The sequence below is a fragment of the Trichoderma asperellum genome, chromosome 3, assembly GCF_020647865.1.
Source record: "Trichoderma asperellum chromosome 3, complete sequence".
NCBI lineage: Eukaryota > Fungi > Ascomycota > Sordariomycetes > Hypocreales > Hypocreaceae > Trichoderma > Trichoderma asperellum.
The window spans coordinates 2271391-2285482 of record NC_089417.1 but is presented as its reverse complement, the minus strand read 5'-3'; the positions used below and the strand labels follow the sequence as shown (position 1 = coordinate 2285482).

The following is a 14092-nucleotide window of genomic DNA, read 5'->3' as shown; positions in this document are numbered from 1 at the left end:
GCTCAAGTCATTAGTAGATGTCAACTAAAAGATGACAAGCTATGCCAACGGTATTTCCCCTCTTCATCGTGCAGCTGTTTGGTAGCAATGTTTCTGCGGAACTTTGCTTCCACGGATAGAGCCGTTCCTTCGGCCCTTTGGAGCTTGTCGTAATCTATCTCGTATCATCCTTCGGGTCAAAGCAATCGAGATTAGTGATGGATGTGCGTATTTTTGACGTACAGCTTGTACATAGATGTTGGCAGCACAGATGAAGATATCTGGGGCATTTACAGCTGAGCCCAGCTGAGCTATCAGCGTCCAACAGCTTCACGTACCCACTACTGGGTATTTTGTATGGAGTAAGCATCAGCGGCAGCAACAATTACTACCTTACCTACCTACCGAGGTATAACCATAGCCCGTTCAGCTTCTTGTTGCTCAAGAAAAAGCTTTCTCCATGATAAAAGTTCGCAATTCAATGAATACTTGTAGATGAATGAGGTAGAGGTAGCGAGAATACTGGTAGGTACTTTTAGTTTCACCAACCTAAAATGCCCAAGTCCATTTTGTTTCACGCCCCTCCAATGCAGCTAGGCCCAGCAACCACTTAGCACCGCTGCCTTCCAAGACCTCAAACCTTCCTGTTACACCCAAACCCACGCAAAACAGATCCAGACCGTAGATTGTCCGCACTAAACAGCAACCCACACCAAATCCCGAACCCATATACTACTACTGGTTTTTGGTGTCTTCATTCAATAAACTTCCAAATTGTCAGCCTCGCTTATCAGATCGAGATTACCTTACCCCACTCCCCGCCGCACTGAGCGTGCGGCAGCCTCTCTCTAGAGCGAGATCCATTAGCCTGCCATCACGTTTCAAGAATTACAGCCACAGAAACGGCATCATCATGGAGCAAACCAAGGCGTTGAACGCTTTAGAGGTACGAACCCCCGTTAGATAAATAGGCTTCCCCTCCATACGACATTCATATTCACCCAAGCATGATATAGCCTTTCCTCGCGCTCTCAAAATCAGCCACCTCTCCCCGCGCTGCCGCCGATCTCGTCACTCGCGCAACCTCAGCTCCAAACACCTTCATCTTCACTGAGCTGCTCCAGACACCGCAGATCCAAGCCCTCGCAGCCAGCCCCGAATTCACATCATACCTCACACTTCTCCAAATCTTCTCCTACGGCTCCTACGGAACGTACCATGCCACTGCCGACCTACCCACCCTGAACGACACCCAGACCCTCAAGCTGCGGCAGCTCTCGCTTCTATCTCTGGCTAGCGACCGATCAAGCCTATCATACGATGCATTACAAAAGGCTCTAGGCCTCTCTTCACCCCGGGAGGTAGAGGACCTCGTCATCACAGCCATCTACGCCGGCCTCTTGCATGCCACCCTCGACCCTGCTCGCCAGGCCGTCTCAGTAACAAGCGTTGCTCCTCTCCGAGATCTCGCCCCCGGCACTATCCCAGATATGATTAGTGCCCTGCAAAACTGGGCTGGTCGTTGCCAGTCTACCCTCGGGGACCTCGAAGAGCAGATCAAGAGCATTCGCGATGCGGCCACTGTACGAGAGAGAGAGAAACGAGCCTCGGACAAAAAGCTACAAACATTAGTGGAAAGTGTGAGTGAGGATAAAAACATGCTCTCAGGATACTCGCGAGACAATCTGACTCGCAGGGCCATTAGCAAACGCTCCATGGCTGACCCCTCGAGTGCGGAGTCGAATGCCGAGCTGATGGATATCGATGACTTATACCCAGCAGACGACGTGGCAAAAAGAGCCAGTAAGAGGAAGTTGTAAGGCAAGGCAGAACGTTGGCAAGATAAGCGGAACTTAGACTTCCAATGTGTTGTAAATTTAGATAGTCACGACGAAATATGATATAATACATGACTTTAACAGGTAGCAAGCCATCCAGTACCTTGATATTATTGAGAAATATAAAACGTTGAACCAGCAACTCCAAGCCACGGCTGATGATACAATTTGCCTGTAATACAGATAAAATGAAATGAAAACATGTGTGTGGGTGTGTATATATATATATAAAAAAAAAGTCTAAAAGCTCGCGCCAAAGTCCCTATCGGTCTCTTTCTCGGGTCTTGGTTTAAGGGGAAAGGTATCCTGTCGCCCGATGAAACCCTATAAAAAATTGTTCGTAACGGTCGTTATTTGAATTAAATTAATCTTGCTCTCGACGGTACGCGCACGGAGATGGCCTGTGTCCAAGCTTTTGCGTACAAGCCAGTGATGTCCGGCATGCCCTGGCTGAGAAAGACATGCGAAGCAAGATTTAGAGTCTCTTGCCCGGGACAAGAATGAACAGAACACACAGTCCAGCATCAATCAGGAGAGTCACAGCCAGTACCATCATAGCTCGCTTCGCAAGGAGGCGGCGAACATAGGGTTCTCTAATGCGCGAGAAGTTAAAGGGCGTGTACTCGCTGAATCCGATGAGTGCCAAGATAGGGTCTAGGGAGTATTGATATGACGCAAGGAAATAAACGCCAATAGTGAATGGAAGAATGAGCTATGGCAGGGTGACATGTTAGCAAAATATTTCGTAGGCAAGTTTAGTGTTTGGTTGGAATGAAACTTACCCAGCATCGAAGTGCTCTAGATTTATCAAGAAAGATAAGGATAAACGAAGTCCAAAACGCTCCAAACATGGCGACAAGTCCAATGATGAGACGCATAACAAGCGTCGGGGGAATAAGATTGCCCAATGCCTTCATTCGCAAGAAACCGGGAAACGCATCTCGTTCCATCGCCTGGAATACGTAGTCCTTGGCTACATCAAAGACTTCCGGATCATCTCGACCGTACTCTTCAATGTTAGCCGTGACGTCCTGGGTGATCGATCCGGGCAGAGTAATTTCTCTCTCAGCTCCAGGCATCAAGAATGTATAGAGAATTTTCTCGGCAGAGGCCCTAATATCCTGTCGAGCAACCGTATGAGCCGGAGAGTTTGAATCCGTCGCATCGTGAGATAGACTGAATGGAGGGCTGGGCTTCGTGTGATTCGAGCCGCTCTGCGTCTGGGGAGACTCATGGCTCTGATCTTCGCGCAAGAAGGCCGACATATGGGCGTCGTGATCTCTTTCCTTTTCAGTTGGGTACCCCGATGGACCAGCCGCACGAGACTCAAGGTCGCCAAGCTCCATTATTTGAGACGATCGCTTTGATGTCTTCTCTAGGTCCGGAGTCGCTATAAGAACTGATCTTCGAAGTTCACGGACGTAATGGCGACAAAGCGACATGTGTTGTGAGACATCCAGCCTGCCGATTTATCAGTATTTCATCACATACTCTGGCTATCTTACACTCAATAGCTCATACCAAAAGTCCAGATAGTCAACAGATCGCTGCTGGTCTCGCATATAAATATAGAACGAGAAAAGATCAACAGGAGGAAGGGTGCGACGGCTCAAAACCTCGAAAAGGGTCGGCAATCTGTTGCGCGTCATGTCGGGCTGAGGCGTGGTTGACGCCGTGGTTTCTCGACTGTCTGCCATGGTGGGTTATGGGATTGTTGATTACGATAAAAACGAGCGAGTTTCTTGAGCTTGATATAGCGAATTTTGCAGCTATAGCCTAGGACTCCCGTTGCTAATTGGAATAATTTGTGCAACGAGCAACAACAGAAGCTCGCAAGAAGGGAAGAAATCTCCCGGCCAGGGGAGTAACGGCGTAGATGGGCGCAAAGGAAAGCGACGAACAACGATGCGATAGGACAAAACGAGCGAGAGACCGAAAGAGACGCCGTCACACAGCAGCTTGTAGTAGCTCGTTGCCGGTGGTGATGGCTGGAATGCAGCGGCGATGGCTTTCTTGGACGCAGTATGGAGAACGGGTCATTTAGTTTGGCGCTGGTTTCATTTCCGCTTGGGGCGCAGACTGGCGTCGAAAATGGATGCCTCAGGTCAGGATGCGGCCGCGAGTTAGGCCATCACGTGAATTTCAGTGGAGCCAGCAGCGACTTTGCCATGATTGGCTCGCTACCCCCACCACGGGAATTTCGAGCCTGCCCTACGCACAAAGATTTTGTGGAATTTGGCATTTCCGACTTCAACCACCTTTCCCAACGTCAAGACCGTGAAGACTCGATCCGCAGGTACGAAGCGCACCAAACCTCTCTCCCTCTCACATACGGAATCTCTGTCAAACGCTGGTCGCAAGAGAATCCTCAACATTCGCAACCACGCCACCTCTCATCCGACTCGAAAACTAATTATCAAATCCAGAAATGTCGTCAAAGAAGCCTACTCAGCGCTCCGCCATTGCGGACGTGGTTGCCCGCGAGTACACCATCCACATGCACAAGAGAGTACGTCGCCTCGATTACCCAAACGAATTATCGAACCGCAGAAAAAAGGAGGGAAAGAAGGGAAAGGACGCAGAGGAGATAATTCAGGATTTCATGTAGAAGGAGTGCTAACAGTTGATGTGTAAAGCTGCATGGTGTTACCTTCAAGAAGAGGGCTCCCCGTGCCATCAAGGAGATCAAGGCTTTCGCCACCAAGGCCATGGTACGACTTCCCAACCGCGACATCCCGATAAGCGCAGTTTGACTGCTGGGCGATGGACACGAAACTCTTCACCTATGGGCCATGCATGCTAACTCCTTTCCCCCAGGGTACCTCTGACGTCCGGATCGACCCCTCCCTCAACAAGAAGGTTTGGGAGCAGGGTGTTAAGGGTGTTGCCTACAGAATCCGAGTCCGAATCTCCCGACGACGAAACGACGAGGAGGGTGCCAAGGAGAAGTTGTACAGCTACGTTCAGGCAGTCAATGTCAAGAACCCCAAGGGCCTTGCGACTGAGGTCGTTGAGGAGTAAAGAAAACTTGTTTCTCTTTGGGAATGGTTCTGGGGTGGCATGGCATTACGGAGTTGCAACCGGCTCTTCTAGCTTTTCACGCTTAAAATAAAAGACGGCAATGTGATCAACAAGGTTTTTTTTATTCCACAACGAAACATCTCGCCTCGGCGACAATTGCCGCGGTAGAGAGTCCCTGATTGTTACAGAAGGGAAAGTGACGGGAAGCAGCCTGGTTAGGCGGTGATTTGTCATGATGAATTTGACAGGTTCTATTATATGTTGTAACCGGTCATGCGCTTGTGAAAGGGACGGACAGCCCCCCTTTCCCCAGCCCTAGTTGTGGAAATGCAAAATACACCCAAATACCCTATCAAACGATTGACGTGTGCTCCAGAGACTCCAGATACCCAATAACGTAAAAATCATAAAGCCTGCACGCTATAAAATGCTTCACTCCTCCTCAATGTCGCGGTGTCGCCCCAAAACCTTCTTCTTAAACTCTTCGGGGTCCTTATCCCACAGCTCTGCGGCCTCGCCGTTCAATGGAGATGCACTGTAGAAGACGTATCAGTTAATAATGGATGTTCTATTGCTTGCCACACTACTAAGTGAGGAGACATACTTGTTGGGTTCGCCGAGTAAGCTTTGCAAGCTCAATAGGACGGTCTGAATGTTGTAGGCGGCGGTCCACTTGTCCTTGAGAATGTCGAGGCAGATGCGGCCGGAGAAATCGACGTTGGGGTGGTAGATGGGCGTCTTGAACAGGACGGTAGGTGGAGCATAAGGATAGTTGGAAGGGAACGCGAAGCTCAGCTTAAACGTGAGGCCAGAATATGGCGTATCTTCGGGGCCCTCGATGGTGGCGGTCCAAGACATGAGGTTGCCATCAGCAGAGGGAAACGCGGAGATTCCGGGCGCTGGCGAGGTCATCAGGGTCATCAATTCGGTCTGGAGTCTATTGAGAATACATGAGCACCTTTGCCAAGTTGATTCCATCGCTAGAAGAGGACGTACCTTTTGGTGACGCTCTGAGAGTCTGGGCCCTTGCGAGCGGCATTGAGCTTGGAGGCCTGGACACTGCCGGGGGCGGCGTTCTGGTTATCCTCGGTGTAATCCATTGTAAACAAGAACCGGTTCTTCAGACGATAATATCCTGCGCGGGAATGGACAAAGGAGTGAATTATGAAAGTCAAAAAAAAAAACCCCGGTCCAAAGTACACGGGTCGATCAAAAGAGCCGTCTCAAAAAAGATATGAAGATAGGTCTGAAGTAGACAAGGGATGCAAACAAGCGGCAGGCGTTCCGCGTTGGGCAACAACGAAACAGGCTCAGGAATTCCCCAGAAAAATAAGGCGGCGGAATGCAGGCGTAAGTAAATTACCCAACAAGGTAGGAAGGTGACGAGCTCTGAGAAAAGAGGTGTCTGGGGAAAGATGGCTGAATAAAGAAGAAAAAGAAAAGCAAGGGTTATGCGCACGAGATAATGACGGGGATCTGAATGGATGGGAAGGTCAAGATCGGGAGAAAAAAAACACGTCGTGTTCAGGCCACTAAGACACGCTTTGTTGCCGGTCAGCCAGCCTGGAGTTTTAGTGAATGGGAACCGCTATTTGGGGCCTGTTTGCCGCAGCAACGCACCCAGCAGATAAGCTTTGAGCTGTGCAGCCAATGGATAGTGGCGGGGCGCCAGCGAGAGCAAAGCAGAGGCAAAAAGCAAAACGCAACGGCCCATAATTCAATCAGCTCCAAAACCTCTTTACACGGTAGAGGCGCGCTATCGTGAACAACAATCCAGATATTCCTGCCTAACATTAATGCTTCAACCATGCTCTCTGAGTAAGGCTTGAACTCTTACCATTGCATTCTGGTGCTTAATTCACCTTTTTTTTACACTTCTAGTTTTCTATTCTATTCTATTTCAAATTTTGCTCTTGTGTGGATACAAGACGCTATATAGAAGAAGCAGTTTCACTAATAGACATCATGGTGAGTTGTTGTGCACCTCTCCCAAAAGCTTCGATACGGCCAATACTACAATTCTTCACTCACACACTCGAATTTCGTGTGGATAGCGCTAACTGTCTCATAGTCGCAGCTCGACCCTTTACCAAAGGAGTTGCCCTTCCGGATCATATCCAAGACCGTTGGCCGCGGTGCCTATGCTTCGTACGAGCACATCTCATTCACCCCTTTCTTTGCAAAAACCGTCCTCCAATTCTTACTAATAGATAGAGCAAAAACAGAATAAAAAAGGCTATCCCGTTAGACTCATCAAGTCCAGTGTTCGCCGTCAAGCTTATTCACAAGGGATACGCCACTAAGCATGGCCGCATCTCTGCAAAGCAGCTTGCCATGGAAGTCTCTCTCCACTCCCACATTGGCCAGCATCCCAATATTATCGAGTGGTTTGCTTCAGGAGAAGATGCTATATGGCGATGGATAGCCATGGAGTATGCAGAGGGCGGCGACCTCTTTGACAAAATTGAGGCGGATGTCGGTGTCCGAGAAGATATTGCTCAGATCTACTTCCTTCAGTTAGTAGGCGGTGTGAGCTTCATGCACTCCAAAGGCGTGGCACATCGGGATCTCAAGCCAGAGAATATCCTCCTCTCTCAAGATGGAAGCTTGAAGCTGGCCGATTTCGGAATGGCGACCATGTTTGAGTACAAGGGCCAGCGCAAGAGCAGCTCAACGCTATGTGGCAGCCCGCCATATATCGCGCCAGAGATTCTTGCCTGTGGTAGAGTGGATAAGAGGGCACCCAACTCAGCCAAGTACTCGCCAGACCTCGTCGATATATGGTCATGCGGAGTCATCCTCTTTGTCTTGTTAGTCGGCAACACGCCCTGGGATGAGCCGTCGTCGACAAGCTGGGAGTTTGGCGAGTACGTAAAGACTTCAGGGAAGAGTTCAGATCCGCTCTGGGAGAGAGTGCCTCTGGAAGCGCTCTCCCTTCTCAGGGGCATGATGTCTGTCGATCCTCAAAAGCGCTTCACTTTTGCTCAGATACGACAACATCCTTGGTATACACGTCATAACCCGCTGCTCACTATTGATGGCAGAATCCTTGATCCCATTGCCCTAGCCACCAAGATGCTAGAAAACCTGCGAATCGACCTCAGTCACATTCCTACGACTAAACATACTTACCTCCCGACATCTCACGATCCGACTATTGATTCTGGACTCAACGCTGGGCGATTCTCATCTACCCAGCCGGAAGCCCCAGTTACTCCCATTGTCGACAAAGACTGGGACTGGGAGGCTCCTGTCCTTCGCTCCAGGGCTCTGCCGTCTTCTTTGCCTACCGGCTCTTACAACGCTCGTCGCATGCTCCTTGACTCCCTTGCGGATGAGCCTTCCATGTCACAGTTTTCGCAAATGCCAGGGCCGTCTATGACTCTCACGCAGCAAGCTCGGCGATTCCGTGATATTTGCCCTCCCGAATCCCTTACCCGCTTCTTCTCTCATGTGCCCTCTGCCCACATTATACAGATGCTCAGCGACGCACTGCATCAGCTAAACGTACCTTTAGCTCCCGTCACGCCGAATCCGAATAGTAGCCCCATAGTCACCATCAAGATCCGTGCCGTCGATGGCCGTCGACAGAGTCTGCACGGAGAAATCTGCGTCGATAAGCAGCCGCTCCCAGATGGCTTCGAAGTGCTAGACATTCGGTTTGTCAAGATCAAGGGAGATCCGCTCGAGTGGCGGCGATTCTTCAAAAAGGTGGTAGTGCTCTGCAAAGATGGTGTCTATGTCCCGGAAGCTTAGGGGAATATGGGACAGCTGTTTCCTCATGATGAGCATATGATGAAGGGGTTGCCTGAGCTGGTCGTGGAACTTTCTGGATAGCACGCATTCTAGGTAATTTATGTATATATATGAGCACGCGACATGGCGGATGATAATGACGAGTTCAATTTGTTAATATTAGTGTTTCTATAATTTTTTATCTACTGATATATTGCCGTTGACCGTATCCGTAACCTTGCCCCTACCATATTCGTTGTCTTAATCTGCTTGTACAGGAATCTCATTAGGTCCAGGCGTCTCATTAGCCTGATCTTTCCACTCAAAAGCTATTCAAACCATTAGTTAGTATTGGAGTTGCCAAATTTTTTCAACGAGAAAGAAAGAAAACATACGCTGTCGGCACATGGGACATTGTCCCTTTGCAGACTCTTGCTTAATCCACTCCATGATGCAATGCTACGTACTCATATCAGCATTATTAACGCTCTTAAAAATACGCGTTAAAGCCGACTTACCATATGGAAACTATGCCCACACTTTCCAGATACTGTAAAAAGCTTGTTAACGCGTCACCTCCTTGATACTACGGGTTCAGAGGCGAGAGTTGCACGTACATAAGCTGCAGTCATCGCCAGGATACTTGCAGGTAGGGCATGTCCCGTCGAAATGAGCCTGACAGATGCCGCAAACGTCGTCTTCGGGAATATCCCACTGCCATGTGGCGACGGAGTTCCATTCTTTGATGGTGACTTTCATGGTTATGTTTTTAAGGCCCCCTTCTCTGGGGGAGATGAATTTTCAAAACATTGATGGGTTGTGTTGGATCTGTTGTGATGTTGAAGCCAAGATGAAGGCATGTCGGAAAGAGAAATTGGCGGCACCGCCCTAGACTCCAGGGTAGCAGTCTCGTGACTGAGCTTTGGGCTGTTAAATTATATAGTACAAGCAGACTCGGTGTTCCAACAAGAGAAAAGGAAAAGGAAAATAGATTGTTTAAGCATTTTTCCTCAATCTAGAATGCCTATGATAAATTTCTACTCCCATAGCTAAATCGTATTTTAGCCAATCTTTGCGTGCTCTACTTTTGCCAACATGTTTTCTCTTGTCAACCATCCAACCAAGATCAGAACTCCAGGACCACCAGTGCAGCCAATAGCAATGGAAGAAAGCAAGATTCGAGCCCAGGATAGTTGACAGACGCCAGCATTTTTAAGATCTCCAAAACTATATACCAACCAAAGCAATACTGCCGCGGAAGTGAGGATATAGTCATATTGCAAGAGAGTAAAAGTTGCTGTCAACGAATCTTCAGGGAGCTCAATAAAATAACTCGGGATGAACACTTCTGATACAGCAAGAGGAGAAGAGAGAAGCATGAACCAGTAAGAGGCCGCACTTAGCGTTGCCATAACTCCTCCTAGGAATTTCAAGCTCGTCTTGCTGCGTTGCTGGGCGGCTTCGATTTGGCGATTGGCAACAAACGGCTTAATCACGTTTGATAGCGCAAAGAGCAGTATGCAACCCGTAATTGGGAAAATCTGCCAATACCAATTTGCCAAGTGCTTTACCTCAAGATCATGATGGAAGAGAGAGATGCCAAGAGGAAGAAAGAATGCTACAATGAGTGATGGCAGAACAGCAACCGTGCCAGCCCAGTCAATCTGTCGAGCACTGGCCGTGGAATATTTTTTCAGCGGAGATAATGCGTAGAAGAGGTAAACGAAAACCGGTGAAACACATCCCAGAGTCACAAACTGGCCCAAGAAAGTAGGCAAAAAGAATGATCTGTTCCATTCTATAAGTTAGTACAGAACCAAACGCCAGGAGGGAGAGGATCAAAGGGTTCTTACGCTTGGAACAAAGTCCCCTTGTTGGCATTTCTGAGTGACTCAAGCATAAGAATGGCCGAAATAGAAGCAGCATCTGTCAAGAAAACGATGCACTGCCACCACAGTCTGGGGTCGTCATAGAAAACCAATGGGCTGAATATGATGGCGAGCGGAGAAATGGCACGGTCAAGAATGGGGATTCCAAACACGGCCCTCGAGATAGGGACGCTGGTTCCATCTTGGAGAACATATCGTCCGCGGCTGTAGGTCTCGTCGATGAAGGGGCCCACGGGAGCTTGCATAGCCCAAGCTCGCAGCATCACTGCTGCGGGCAGCAGAATGGGCAGCGCGTAAAGCCATCGGCTTAGTGCCATCTTTAGGTCTCGCTCGGTAGCAAATTGACGGAGAAGAAAATCAATAGTTGTCGATCAATAGCATATAAATCCCGCCTTTGCCGGCGACTATGATACTGCCGAGGGCTAAGTTTGGGGTAGCATCAGCGCATTGCGTCAGGCCGCCAGTTTCTTTTGTAGTGCCTGCAGCTTATCGCAAATGCGAGTCACTCGCTGCAACTGTCATGCGTGGTCCAAGCTCCCCCCACCATAAGCGCCAAATCAACCTTTCGCAGCTTTCCTGTGTGTCATGATCTAATCCAAACCTCATCTCCACCACCAATACTCTTTTGTCATATGCAATGGCTGTGCTGCCGGTCGCTTAAGGTTAGGCCACTGAGATAAGCTGTAACGAGGCATAACCAACGCAGACCGAGTTGCCTCGGAGCTCTTTTCAGCGCAGCACCTGGCTCGACCACAGCGGAAGCGAAAAAATAAAAAAAGCATCTCAATAGCGCCATACTCGCAGCTCATATCATTCACAATGTCCTCAGTCTCTGTTGGCCAGTCTGCCCGAGTCGGGCTGCCGAGGCTGGGCAACCAGCTTTGGCGAACCCGCATGTCAACCAGACGCAATCTATCATCCTACTTGGTTACGCCCAAAGAGCTTCACGAGGCCCTGAAGAAGAACCCCCCCTCTCCGATAAGCCCCGATGCTCGAGTGATTCCCCTATGCGCCGCATGGTTCCTCCCCAATGATGAACGGACCGGTATCCAAGTCTTTCGCGAGCAGCGCATCCCAAAGGCGCGCTTTTTTGACCTGGACAAAGCCATCGACAAGCGCAGCCCATATCCTCACATGCTACCAGATGGCAAAGGCTTTGCCGCGGCCGTGAGCGAATTGGGCATTCGACGAGAGGACGTGGTTGTTGTCTACGATACGAAAGAGCTTGGCATCTTCAGCGCCCCTCGTGTAGCATGGACATTCAGGATATTTGGCCATCCCAGAGTTCACATCCTAAACAACTTCAAGCAGTGGGTTGCTGAGGGGTACCCCACCGAGTCCGGAGAGCTATACAATGTTGAATGCAACCCATACCCTATCCCGGAGCTTGTATCGGAGAGAGTTGCCAGCTTCGAAGAGGCCAGAGAAGTGGCTTTGGACTCCAACAAAGAGGGGGCAGAAGGTATTCAGGTCTTGGATGCTAGGCCCAGTGGCCGCTTTACTGGCAAGGACCCTGAGCCTCGCGAGGGTCTATCCTCGGGACACATGCCAGGATCAATCAGCGTGCCTTTCAGTGCTGTCTTGGATCCTGAAACCAAGATGTTCTTGCCTGCAGATCAACTGAAGAAAGTCTTTGAGGAGAAGGGAGTCGATCCGAACAAGCCCATCATCTCTACCTGCGGAACTGGTGTCACTGCATGCGCCATTGACACTGCCTTGGAAGTAGCAGGATATCCCAACTCTAGAAAAGTTTATGATGGTGGCTGGACGTAAGTTTCTCACTTCCTGTTGTTATTATATTTTGCAAGAACTAGCAGCTAACAGAATGACAGTGAATGGGCTCAGCGGGTTCAGCCGTCGGAGAATTTGATCCTCAAGTCAGAGTAGGGGTAACCTTTGTTTGTACAGCTTGCTGTCGCGTTATTCGAGCCACGATACCCTCCCTTTTCTGTTTATGATTGCTATGCCTTTTGGGCCATGTACAAATATTGAATTACGGATAGCCCTCAGCTTTCGTGTTTTTGTCTTTTGCTTGGTGCGATATCGTGGTCTCAACTATCTCAACTTACATGCGAATCTGGTGAACAAAACAAAACTCTCCAAACAGAATTAGGAAGCTTCCAGTTATCCATTTTACCATTTTCAATGCTGGCAGTATCATACTCGACTGAGTCCTCTTTGTTTTTCTCTCAAATCCAAGTTTTAAAGAGCGTACAACCACATGCTGACACTAAGAACGCGCTGACTCACCTAGGTGAGCTGCTTTTGGCTTACTCAGCTGCTCGGTGAAGCAACTTCCCAAAAAGACCCACCATGTTCTCGCCTCACAATTGAGGCAGCGACCCACAAAAGTCACTTCTGTTAGGGCTCGCCTAACCCAGACCACACCCGTAAAATTCCCAAGCCGTACTAGACCCCGCCAGCGAAAAAGTTCCCCAGTTACGAGGGCCACAACTCGACGAAAAACAACATCAGGGCCGATCCTGCGCATCGTCTATCCCGACCAACTCCCTCGCCGCAACAAACAACAAACCCATAATACACAATGGCTGATCGCGGCGGTGCTCGTGGCGGTGGTTTCGCTTCCCGCGGTGGTGACCGTGGTCGTGGTGGTGATCGTGGCCGTGGTCGTGGCCGTGGCCGTGGTCGCCGTGGCGGCAAGAGCGAGGAGAAGGAGTGGCAGCCCGTCACCAAGCTGGGCCGTCTTGTCAAGGCTGGCAAGATCACCAGCATGGAGGAGATCTACCTGCACTCCCTGCCCATCAAGGAGTACCAGATTGTCGACCAGTTCCTCCCCAAGCTGAAGGATGAGGTCATGAAGGTGCGCATTGCATTTTCCGCTTGAAAGGGCCCAATTGCTTTGCTCTGCTTCCTTCTAGGACGCGAGAACAGGAGGGAGCGAGACTTTTGGGCTGAAAGCGCTGCAGAAATGGGAACAGTTTGAGCTAACCAGATAATCTTCTCTCTTTCTCGAAATATAGATCAAGCCCGTCCAGAAGCAGACCCGTGCCGGTCAGCGAACCCGATTCAAGGCCATCGTCATCATTGGTGACTCCGAGGGCCACGTCGGTCTCGGAATCAAGACCTCCAAGGAAGTCGCCACTGCCATCCGTGCCGCCATCATCATCGCCAAGCTGAGCGTCATCCCCGTCCGAAGAGGTTACTGGGGTACCAACCTTGGTCAGCCTCACTCCCTGCCCTGCAAGGAGTCTGGCAAGTGCGGTTCCGTCACTGTCCGAGTAAGCTCAATCCGTCCTGTTTTTCTGGTTTGGTTTGGTTTGGTTTCGGTTGGAATGAAATGAAGAGGGAAATTGGGGGTTTTTTTTCTTATACTGACATGGCAATCTCTGCAACAGCTTATCCCTGCCCCCCGTGGTACCGGCATTGTCGCCTCCCCCGCTGTCAAGCGATTCCTCCAGCTCGCTGGTGTCGAGGATGCCTACAGTTCATCCGCCGGTTCCACCAAGACCCTCGAGAACACCCTCAAGGCCACCTTCACCGCCGTTTCCAACACCTACGGCTTCCTGACCCCCAACCTGTGGAAGGAGACCAAGCTGATCAGATCCCCTCTGGAGGAGTTCTCCGACACCCTGAGGGAAGGAAAGCGATACTAAGAGAGGAAACGGAAGG

At 49.9% G+C, this 14092-nt stretch overlaps 9 protein-coding genes across 10 annotated transcripts; 5 read left to right on the top strand and 4 right to left on the bottom strand.

Moving 5' to 3' along the window:
* Positions 1-439: 439 nt before the first annotated feature.
* Positions 440-2003, top strand: TrAFT101_005318 (uncharacterized protein). Of its 2 annotated transcripts, XM_066127440.1 has the most exons (3): positions 440-925; positions 996-1619; positions 1685-1900. In XM_066127440.1, the coding sequence occupies exons 1-3, from the start codon at positions 893-895 to the stop codon at positions 1700-1702; spliced, it is 675 nt and encodes a 224-aa protein (XP_065983551.1). In that variant the 5' UTR covers positions 440-892; the 3' UTR covers positions 1703-1900. The 2 variants fall into 2 exon arrangements, with proteins under 2 accessions (XP_065983551.1, XP_024757481.1); XM_024900910.2 differs by having other exon boundaries at positions 996-2003.
* Positions 2004-2046: 43 nt separating this feature from the next.
* On the bottom strand, positions 2047-3846 carry TrAFT101_005317 (uncharacterized protein). The gene is made up of 3 exons (XM_024902075.2): positions 3339-3846; positions 2600-3278; positions 2047-2529 (listed from the first exon to the last, which is right to left on the bottom strand). The coding sequence occupies exons 1-3, from the start codon at positions 3512-3514 to the stop codon at positions 2293-2295; spliced, it is 1092 nt and encodes a 363-aa protein (XP_024757482.1). The 5' UTR covers positions 3515-3846; the 3' UTR covers positions 2047-2292.
* Positions 3847-4245: 399 nt separating this feature from the next.
* Positions 4246-4838, top strand: RPL31 (60S ribosomal protein eL31; the record flags this gene model as incomplete). The annotated part of the gene is made up of 3 exons (XM_024906971.1): positions 4246-4326; positions 4454-4528; positions 4635-4838. The coding sequence occupies 3 exons, from the start codon at positions 4246-4248 to the stop codon at positions 4836-4838; spliced, it is 360 nt and encodes a 119-aa protein (XP_024757483.1).
* Positions 4839-4999: 161 nt separating this feature from the next.
* Positions 5000-6384, bottom strand: UBC11 (Ubiquitin-conjugating enzyme E2 11). The gene is made up of 3 exons (XM_024904342.2): positions 5835-6384; positions 5443-5775; positions 5000-5373 (listed from the first exon to the last, which is right to left on the bottom strand). The coding sequence occupies exons 1-3, from the start codon at positions 5936-5938 to the stop codon at positions 5271-5273; spliced, it is 540 nt and encodes a 179-aa protein (XP_024757484.1). The 5' UTR covers positions 5939-6384; the 3' UTR covers positions 5000-5270.
* Positions 6385-6595: 211 nt separating this feature from the next.
* TrAFT101_005314 (uncharacterized protein) lies at positions 6596-8790 on the top strand. The gene is made up of 3 exons (XM_024908722.2): positions 6596-6806; positions 6910-6986; positions 7064-8790. The coding sequence occupies exons 1-3, from the start codon at positions 6804-6806 to the stop codon at positions 8592-8594; spliced, it is 1611 nt and encodes a 536-aa protein (XP_024757485.2). The 5' UTR covers positions 6596-6803; the 3' UTR covers positions 8595-8790.
* TrAFT101_005313 (uncharacterized protein) lies at positions 8733-9412 on the bottom strand. The gene is made up of 4 exons (XM_024904343.2): positions 9191-9412; positions 9092-9123; positions 8969-9032; positions 8733-8902 (listed from the first exon to the last, which is right to left on the bottom strand). The coding sequence occupies exons 1-4, from the start codon at positions 9330-9332 to the stop codon at positions 8835-8837; spliced, it is 306 nt and encodes a 101-aa protein (XP_024757486.1). The 5' UTR covers positions 9333-9412; the 3' UTR covers positions 8733-8834.
* Positions 9413-9578: 166 nt separating this feature from the next.
* On the bottom strand, positions 9579-10923 carry TrAFT101_005312 (uncharacterized protein). The gene is made up of 2 exons (XM_024905464.2): positions 10427-10923; positions 9579-10361 (listed from the first exon to the last, which is right to left on the bottom strand). Exons 1-2 carry the CDS (start codon positions 10777-10779, stop codon positions 9635-9637), a joined length of 1080 nt encoding a protein of 359 aa, XP_024757487.2. The 5' UTR covers positions 10780-10923; the 3' UTR covers positions 9579-9634.
* Positions 10924-11281: 358 nt separating this feature from the next.
* TrAFT101_005311 (uncharacterized protein) lies at positions 11282-12349 on the top strand (the record flags this gene model as incomplete). Its single annotated transcript, XM_024904344.2, has 2 exons — positions 11282-12231; positions 12295-12349. 2 exons carry the CDS (start codon positions 11282-11284, stop codon positions 12347-12349), a joined length of 1005 nt encoding a protein of 334 aa, XP_024757488.1.
* Positions 12350-13007: 658 nt separating this feature from the next.
* On the top strand, positions 13008-14076 carry RPS2 (40S ribosomal protein uS5; the record flags this gene model as incomplete). The annotated part of the gene is made up of 3 exons (XM_024906972.1): positions 13008-13283; positions 13444-13701; positions 13819-14076. 3 exons carry the CDS (start codon positions 13008-13010, stop codon positions 14074-14076), a joined length of 792 nt encoding a protein of 263 aa, XP_024757489.1.
* Positions 14077-14092: the final 16 nt, after the last annotated feature.